Here is a 9876-nt window from a genome sequence, read left to right on the forward strand (position 1 = left end):
CGTATCCCGACGAACGACCGCGCTAGTGGAAGAGCACCACTGGCGTCAACGCATGTCGGGCGAAGATATTTTGCTTTCTGGTTCGGTAAAAACGTCGACCATGCAAACTTCACAGGGGGGTTTCTCAAGATAAAAGTCTGCTCTTTCGCGTGGTATAGTTCAATTTTTCGCTGGACCCTTATTTTTTGAGATAAATTCGAAAATATCCGCAAAAATTGGTGCAAAAGTGGTGCATCTCCGTCTTTAATCATTGTTTAAACATGTTTAAACAATCATAATGTATTAATATTGGATATCACTGTATTCGGGAAAGTCTACAGAATCGTTTGCTGTAAACAACAATTCAATATCTTTTATAATAACATCACAATATTTGTTTAAAGTTGAAAAATATGTCTTTTTTTAAAACTCCATTTTCTCAAAAACTGGACGTAAAGGGAAAAAATTAAAACCAGATTCGGAATCAGCGCAAAAAACTCTATAAGAAGAACCCAACAGTATATTGAAATCAAATTTGGTGTTGGACAGTGTTATTAACGAGAACAGTGATGAAGATTAAAAACCATCACGTATTTTCAGCATACTGCATCAACAAATACAACGGTAAGTATTTTTATACTAATCGTCATATATGTATACATTTAGAATACAAAATATAATTAATTCTATAATTAGTATTATAGAATACATGAAAACGGAAGCTGGAGGCAACAACAATAGGGAGAAGGCTGACCATCATTTGTGCAGCATCCTGCCCACAATTGAAAAAGATAAGTCTATTTCTATCAAATTCCATACACGTATTTATTGTTACTAGAAATAAATAATTCTGTATTTATAGGGCATGCAGAAAGGCTGACCATCATTTGTGCAGCATCCTGCCCACAATTGAAAAAGATAAGTCTATTTCTATCAAATTCCATACACATATTTATTGTTACTAGAAATAAGTAATTCTGTATTTATAGGACATGCAGAAACAAATGCTGCGGACTGACAATGATAACTCTGAAGAACCAGCTTCTACTTCTTCCTATTCCTACATTATCATCATTATTATTATAATTATAATAATAATAATAATTATTATTATTATTATTATTATTTAGAATCGAGGAAATATACTAAATACTCCAAAATTATTTTTGTATGTATTTTACTAAAAAATGTTATTTAAATATTTTTAAAACATGAAAAAATACTGTTAAAATCATATATGTAAACCATATAATGAAAAATTGAGAAAATAAAAAATAAGGCATGGAAAAAAAAACTTTGTGGTGGGCAGGATTTGAACCCTAGCATATCCACTCCGTAATCCGACGCCTTAACCATTGCGCCAACCTGTGATGTTGTGAGCGCTTCGAACATTTTGGTATATATTCCACAGGAGACGATTTTTTTACTCTCTCAAATCGCATTTCTGAGGTTAAAAAATTGCCCAATTCAATGTAGTAACACTAATTAGAGCTTAATGTACCCCCACGGTAGAACCTGCAAGTCTAGCTTTCCTTCTAGCAGCAAAAACGTCGAAGCAGTTTGGTTTTTATTGTTTTTGACAATGATCTCCCACAACAAAAAATCTGAAAAAAATCGAGGACACTGCTTTTCATGGTAGCTTATTAGGGCACTAAACAGTAAAATAGCATGTTTTCATATTTTTGAGAAATATTCATTTTTCCGACGTTTTGAGTGTTTTTCATTTTTCACGACCATAGTTTGCAACCAAAAAATCTGAAAAAATTCTATAAAATGCGTCTTAAGACCCGACACGTGCCACATTTTTTTTAGAATTTTAGAAAACATCCGAGAGCGGAAAATGAGCAGAAAAGCGCGAAATCTAATTTACCCTATAACTACCCTCACGAGCAAGCTAGAGGACTGAAATTTTACTCAGATGGGTTTTTATTGGTCAGCTTTCGAATGGTTCAAGAGCCATTAAAAAACCTCTAAGGGCAGTTTTGACCATCTTAATCGGCTATGCCCTTTGGTGGGTGGTTTGTGTAGCGAGAGCGTTCTAAAAACATTGTTTATGGAACAACTACCAGAAAATGTTCGAGGAATTTTAGCTATTAGTGAAGTACAAGAACTTTCTAAAGTAGCTTATCAAGCTGATAAGATTGTAGAAGTATTAAAACCAAATAACATTTGTAACATTACTTCAAAAGAGAATTATACTTCTCATCCTTCACAGGAAGAAAACAACCAAGCTTTAAATTCACAGATTATGGAATTACGAAAACAAATTGAAGTTTTAAATATTAATATACGAAGAAATAATTACAAAAGCAGGTCAAGATCTAGGTCTAGGTTTTTTAAGAGAGATAGAAACATTTCAAAGTCAAGATTTCTAAATGAAGAATCCTTATGTTATTATCATCAAAAATTTAGACAAAATTCCTTTAAATGTAAAAAACCCTGTTCTTGTGGAGTGGAAAGGATAAAAGAGACCGATCAGATGAAGGGTTAGCGGAAAACTAAGAAAGCTGTCTGGAGTTCAGACGATCCATGATAGCTCAAATGTTAATTATCGTCTGACGATTGCCGACAAGACGTCAGATATGAGATATTTAATTGATACTGGTTCTGATATTTCATTGTTACCGAGGAAAATGTTAAAAGGAAATTTGACAGAAACAAATCTTATGCTTTTTGCTGCAGATGGTTCTGAGATTAAAACATATAGTCAAAAATTAATTACTGTAAATTTGGGATTACGCAGAAATTTTACATGGGAATTTATCGTAGCTGATGCAGTAATGCCGATTATAGGATCAGATTTTATAGGTCATTACGATCTATTAGTAGATTTACATGGCAAAAGAGTTTTAGATAAAGAGACAAAATTACAAGCATTCGGAATCTTAAAACGAGTAAATACTATTTCAATTTCGAGAATAAATGATTCATTTAAATATAATAAATTACACTGTCCAACAGCCAAAAAGTATATCGATTCCCACTATGCGATTCTTGTAGAGTTTTCCGCGCTGATTCCGAATCTGGTTTTAATTTTTTTCCTATACGTCCAGTTTTTGAGAAAATGGAGTTTTAGAAAAAGACATATTTTTCAACTTTAAACAAATATTGCGATGTTATTATAAAAGATATTGAATTGTTCTTTACAGCAAAAGATTCTGTAGACTTTCCCGACTACAGTGATATCCAATATTAATACATTATGATTGTTTAAACATGTTTAAACAATGATTAAAGACGGAGATGCACCACTTTTGCACCAATTTTTGCGGATATTTTCGAATTTATCTCAAAAAATAAGAGTCCAGCGAAAAATTGAACTATACCACGCGAAAGAGCAGACTTTTATCTTGAGAATCCCCCCTGTGAAGTTTGCATGGTCGACGTTTTTTTCGAACCAGAAAGCAAAATATCTTCGCGCGACATGGATAGGATAGGACAGACTTACGAAGATTTTTAGGAATAATAAATTTTTACCGTTGTTTTATTCCTATGGCAGCAAAAATTCAAGAGCTCCTTTACATTCTTTACTTATTGGTGCCAAAAAGAAAGATAACAGGTTTATTGAATGGACAGAAGAACAGAAAGTTGCTTTTAATAAAACGAAAGAACAATTAATCAATGCTACATTATTGGTACATCCTGTAGCAAACGCACGTTTAGCGCTAACTACAGATGCATCGGATATAGCAATGGGAGCTGTTTTGGAACAGTACGATGGTAAAAGCTGGCAACCATTATCATTCTATTCAAAAAAATTTTCAGAAACTCAACAAAAATACAGTACTTATGATCGAGAGCTTTTGGCGATATATTCTGCAATTACATTTTTCCGATTTATGGTAGAAGGACGAGATTTAGTTGTGAAAACAGATCATAAACCATTAATTTTTGCATTTAAACAGAAATCATTAAAAGCTTCTCCTCGACAACTTCGACATTTAGATTTTATAGGTCAATTCACTACTGAATTAAGTTATGTCAAAGGGGACGAAAATGTAATTGCAGATGCCTTCTCAAGAGTTGGAGCAATTGAAATGCCTATTGTGGTAACCACAGAAGAATTAGCGGAAGCACAACAGGCAGATGAAGAATTAAAGAACTTAATTTCAGGAGGAAATTCAGCATTGCAATTACAAAAACTGAGAATAGGCAATACAAATCTTGTATTATATTGCAACATTTTAGAAGATAATATTCGACCTTATGTTCCAAGAATTCTAAGAACACGAATTTTAAAAATTGTACATAATTTATCACATCCTGGAAGTAGAGCTATGAAAAAGACATTGTCTCAAAGATTTGTTTGGCCGAATATGGCAGAAGATGCTGCAGAATGGGTGAGAACTTGTTTACCTCGTCAGAACAGTAAAATTCATCGTCATCAGAAAAATTTGCCGGAACATATTCCAGTACCTAAAGAAAGATTTAATCATGTACATATAGATCTCATTAGGCCACTTCCTATTGTTAACGGATATCGTTATTGTTTAACTATGATTGATATATTTTCACGTTGGCCTGAAACAATAGCAATTAAAGAAATTTCAGCAGACACAGTAGCGACTACATTTTTCAATACATGGATTTCAAGATTTGGCACACCGTTGACTGTAATCACAGATAGGGGAAGTCAATTTGAATCGCAAATTTTCAATGCACTATCAAAGATGGTTGGATTCAAGAAGATAAGAATTGGATTGTAGAAAGATGCACCGATCAGTGAAAACAGCGATTTGTTGTCATGAAAAAGGAGATTGGACGAAGATTATACCCATTGTTCTATTAGGATTAAGAACAATTTATAAAGAAAATTTAGGCTCATCAGCTGCAGAGATATTATATGGACAAATTTTAAGATTACCCGGTGAATTCTTTCTAGAAGAAGAGATTCCGGTTGATCAAAGAATTTTTTTACAAGAATTAAGGGAACACATGAAATTGCTTAAGCCACATCAGACGATACATAATATTGAAAAAAGGTATTTATACATAAAAATTTAAATTGTTGTACACATGTGTTTTTGAGAATAGATGCAGTCAAACCACCTTTAACACCACCGTATGAGGGTCCATTCGAGGTAATTGCAAGGCCATCAGAGAAGGTTTTCACAATTAAAATTAATGGACAACCGATCAATGTCAGTACTGAAAGATTGAAACCTGCCTACTTAGAAAATATAGAACAAGATGGAAACCAAGAAGAAATTGCGGAGTATCCTTCATTTACCAATAAAGGGCAACTTAACTTATGCAGGACCAAAAGAAAAAAAGAAAATAGGATTTGTAGAATTCAATATTTAAAAATAATGTCAAAACTCAGAGGGGAGTAATGTGGCGGATGTAGATAATGTAGATTCCTGATGTAGATATGAAGATAATGAAGATTTCTGTTAATGTTCATTGTATCGATTAATTTGTTAACATTTATTTTGTTTTTGGTTTCCTACCAACAAATCTATTTATATAACAAATTAGAACAGATTCTAGATTCAAATAAATATTCAAAGAAGTAACACGTCATTTTATATAGAGGACTATCTTACATCCTCTACAAGTTATCCTTTTCTTCCTACCCCTATACAACGAACTTAAGAAGGTAGAAAAAGTGCTGCAGTTGTATGGCGCACCTCAACTCGTATGTGAAAAAATTTTGCGCATGGTTGCAAAAGATTGGCCACCCCTGCCATAGACCAATCTTACTGATATTTTATATAGGGTGCGTTCCGTTTCACGCTTCAACGCATGAATCGCTTAGAATTCCCTAGATCCCCACCACTTCTCGCGCATCAGCTACCACAGCTCTGAGGTGAAGCGTTTGATGCGAAGTTAGTAGCGCTAAATTTGAAAGCAGTTTCTGTCAAGCGATTTTGTCACGAAAATGGATACTATTACTGCTATTCCTGAATTACGTGAGGAAATTGAACACCCCAACAAGTCATTCACGTGGCCTGATGGGGCAGTACTTCTCCTAATAGATTTATATAGGGAAAAGGAAGCCGAATTTAAAAACGGCTTGAAGAGACACAATGTAATTTGGAAGGAGATTGCAGCCCAACTGCAGCAATGTAATTATGCTGTAAATGGGCTGCAATGTTCGACAAAATTTGCCGGTCTACGTCGTACTTATAAAAATATAAAAGACCAAAATAATAAAAGCGGCAACGCGTATAGCAGTTGGGCCTTTTATTCTGTAAGTATATGCTTATGTGTATAATACGTAAAAATGTAAATACAATACTATCTATTATGTATAGATTTATAAAATTTATTTTGTGGTTGTAGGCCATAGATTCACTTATTGGCGATAGGGCCTATATGCAGCCTCCAGCTGTAGCATGCAGCGAAGGGCTAGAATTGATTACACCTATAACCCAACCAGGTTCCAGCTCTTCCTCGTCCATGGTTGGATCCCAAAGTAATAAAATATATATATAAAAAAATATTATTAAAAAAAAATATAAAAAAAAATATTAATATGTATTACAGGTACGCCTATTAAAAAAAGACGGGTGGAAACCATTTTAGAAAGCCACATAGCAGAACTAAAACAAGAAAGAGAATTAAGAAAAATTCAAAGAGACGAAGAAAGGAGGGCAGCGGAGGAAAGGAAAGAAGCCAGACACAGAGAAAGAAAACAGGAAAGAGAAAGAATGCATTCTGAAAATATCGAAATTCAAAAATCTTTATTAAAAGTTTTAGAAACACTAGCAAATAAATAATAATATATATACGACGTAGACCGGCAAATTTTGTCGAACATTGCAGCCCATTTACAGCATAATTACATTGCTGCAGTTGGGCTGCAATCTCCTTCCAAATTACGATGTTCCTCTTCAAGCCGTTTTTAAATTCGGCTTCCTTTTCTCTATATAGATCTATTAGTAGAAGTACTGCCCCATCAGGCCACGTGAATGACTTGTTGGGATTGGGGTGTTCAATTGTTATATTGTTTATTGTATATTGTATATTGTTGTATTTATTGATTAATGACTAAATAATAAATTCATTGTCCAAAAATGGAAGAAAAATATATTCTGTTATGTTACGCTGTTCATTCAGTGATTATATTAATGTTAATATATATAAAATAAATAATGTGCTTTACTTGCATCTGATTTTTTCAAATCTACCGCTAATGCATCGGCTTCGCATCAAACGCTTCACCTCAGAGCTGTGGTAGCTGATGCGATGTTAATGCGCGAGAAGTGGTGGGGATCTAGGGAATTCTGAGCGTTCTGATGTGCGCATTGAATGCAACGGAACGCTTCTCTATGCGATTCATGCGCTTGAAGCGTGAAACGGAACAGACCACTTTGTCTGGGCAGGGCCCGCTCCAGCGGTTACGACGCCCCAGGCAAAAAAATAAATTGCTGCCCCTTTTTAAGCACTAAGCACCGCGCTGAACAGAATGACCCTTTTTTTTTTAGCAAAATCGTCTGGCAAGGGTAGTCTGAAATTTTCTATTAATTGAATATTTAAAACATCAATATTTTTCTCACACTTGCAGCCAAAGCCAAAATGGCGCCCCTAAGTTTTGGCGCCCCGGGCAAATGCCCGGGTTGTCCCCCCCCCTAGAGCGGGCCCTGGTCTGGGACACCCTGTATATTAGTGGTTGGTATATGTAAATAAATAGGCTTTATTTTATTTTATTACCGAGATAGCATTATGGCTGAACAATACATATACACGTGTGCAATGGCACGTGTTTGACAAGATCGTAATAATTCAGAGCGAATATAACAATGGAGGAGCAGTTGCGTCAGTACTGAGCATTTAATAGCCCCATTAGAGTTTATTAGCAGTCCGATACCCATCATCGTATTGCACCTCTCGATAAGCAACGAAGGAGATTATGCACTGGGTGCAACGTTCTAACTCGGGAACTGCTGTGCTGCAGCCTCCTTGCACTAATAACCGTCCCATCGCTTCTTTACTAAAAATTAACTGTCCATTACTCCTCTCTTCGATGCGAATCATCAATTCATCAGTTTGCCACTTGGAACGGACAATTTCTAAACAGTTGCTCATTGTACTTCCTCATTGTACACTTCCAGAATACATTTCATTTATTATTCAGCATATTAGCAAACTAAATGAGCGATGACGCCAATTAATTTTCTAATTCTCGACAGTAATGCAAGAAATAAAAATGCTCACAATTTTGAATGTGCACATACAAAATAAACGACCTCAGCAAATAAAATGAAACCAACAAATTTTTTAAATAAAGAACTAGATTGAAACTTGGAATTCTTCACAACAAAACAATGAAATCGACATGAAATAACTACAGCTACGTTTCCAGGGGTGCGTTCCGTTTCACGCTTCAACGCATGAATCGCTCAGAATTCCCTAGATCCCCACCACTTCTCGCGCATCAGCTACCACAGCTCTGAGGTGAAGCGTTTGATGCGAAGTTAGTAGCGCTAAATTTGAAATCAAAAATGGCTGCTGCCATGGATGACAAAACGTTATCGGCTTTAACGTTATTTTTGTTAAATAAAAACATTGAACAAGTAGAATTGAACAATTGTAGTAGTGATTCGAGTGATACTACGGATATGAGTGACAGCGAAGATGAATTCAGCGAAGATGAATTAGAAGATACTTTTTTAAATTTTGATTTGGAGTTAATTAATACAATATTAATGGTTGGCGAAACGCGAGGAGAGATGGTTTTAACCGAAAAAATAGAAGATTATGTCGAGCGAGTTATACCTGGTTACTCTAGAACAGTATTCAAAGAACATTTTCGGTAAGTAACATAATTTGTTTTAAAAATAAAAATACTTTTTGATAATTGGTTACTAAAATGATTACATTTTTTAATAAATTTTATATCACGTTATTTTAGAATTTTTCCTGAAACTTTTGAAATGGTACTAAGAATAATTGGTCCAGCGTTATGTGAAACTAATAAATCCTCTGGTAGAAAACCAATACCAGCACAAAAGCAACTTCTTATTGCTATTTGGTTCATGGCTACTCCTGATTCTTATCGGTATTTACATGAAGCAATATACATTAATATATTACAGACTGTCACGTTATTTAATCTATATGATAAATATATCATTGTTTCAGATCTGTATCGACAAAATTTGGAGTTGGCAAAGCAACTGCTTTTCGAGCATTAAGACGTGTTACATTTGTTCTCCATTGTATTGCTCCTCGATTTATTACATGGCCAAGAGGTCAAGTTGCTGTTAATGTAATGCAAGAATTTGAAAAATCATGCGGTTTTCCCAATGTTATTGGAGCTATTGATGGGACGCATATTAAAATCCGAGCTCCCTCTGAAGATGCAAACTCATACATTAATCGAAAAGGCTTTCATTCCATCAACGTGCAAGTAATATGTAATTCTCTTGGTCAATTTACACACGTATATGCTGGACAGGTTGGATCGGTCCACGACTCTAGAGTTTTTCGGAACTCTCCAGTAGCCCGTTTTCTTGAATTACCTGCAGAGTATTTTCCGAATAATTCTCATATTATCGGAGATGCTGCATATTCCATTCATCCCCACGTAATGGTGCCTTTTCGGAATAATGGACATCTGACAAACCGGCAAATAAATTTTAACTATTGTTTGTCATCCACGAGGATGGCAGTTGAACGTGCTATAGGGTCCCTGAAAATGCGCTTTAGGGCACTATTGGATTGTTTGTCATTAACAGACGCCATAAATATTCCAGAATTCACTTTAGCATGCTGTGTATTACACAATATTTGCCTGCTTCAAAATGATGAAATGCCCGCAGAAATACAGTTCATATTTGACGAGGAAGCTAGCCTTGTACGCAGTAGTGCAGTAGAATTGGGAAAAGAGAAACGAATAACAATTATGAATGCGCTACGAATGAGAAGAAGTCATTAAAAAAGTATCTTCTA

General features: G+C 34.9%; 2 protein-coding genes across 13 annotated transcripts in view; one reads left to right on the forward strand and one right to left on the reverse strand.

The window, feature by feature from the left end:
- The window catches only part of LOC143210726 (Y+L amino acid transporter 2-like), a 694702-nt gene that overhangs the window by 310399 nt on the left and 374427 nt on the right, over nucleotides 1-9876 (reverse strand). The window lies entirely within an intron of this gene.
- Nucleotides 1290-7698, forward strand: LOC143210732 (uncharacterized). Of its 2 annotated transcripts, none has more exons than XM_076427871.1 (3): nucleotides 1290-6172; nucleotides 6265-6384; nucleotides 6469-6638. In XM_076427871.1, exons 1-3 carry the CDS (start codon nucleotides 5861-5863, stop codon nucleotides 6505-6507), a joined length of 471 nt encoding a protein of 156 aa, XP_076283986.1. In that variant the 5' UTR covers nucleotides 1290-5860; the 3' UTR covers nucleotides 6508-6638. The 2 variants fall into 2 exon arrangements, with proteins under 2 accessions (XP_076283986.1, XP_076283985.1); XM_076427870.1 differs by having other exon boundaries at nucleotides 1976-6172; nucleotides 6265-6397; nucleotides 6469-7698.

Source organism: Lasioglossum baleicum, chromosome 7 (genome assembly GCF_051020765.1).
Source record: "Lasioglossum baleicum chromosome 7, iyLasBale1, whole genome shotgun sequence".
Lineage (NCBI taxonomy): Eukaryota > Metazoa > Arthropoda > Insecta > Hymenoptera > Halictidae > Lasioglossum > Lasioglossum baleicum.

Excerpts from the sequence above, each read along its gene's own strand:
- LOC143210732 (XM_076427870.1), top strand. The coding sequence starts at position 5,861 with ATGGATACTATTACTGCTATTCCTGAATTACGTGAGGAAATTGAACAC. Across the intron at positions 6,173-6,264 it reads GCAGTTGGGCCTTTTATTCT|GCCATAGATTCACTTATTGG; the intron begins GTAAGTATATGC and ends TTGTGGTTGTAG. Across the intron at positions 6,398-6,468 it reads GTCCATGGTTGGATCCCAAA|GTACGCCTATTAAAAAAAGA; the intron begins GTAATAAAATAT and ends TATGTATTACAG.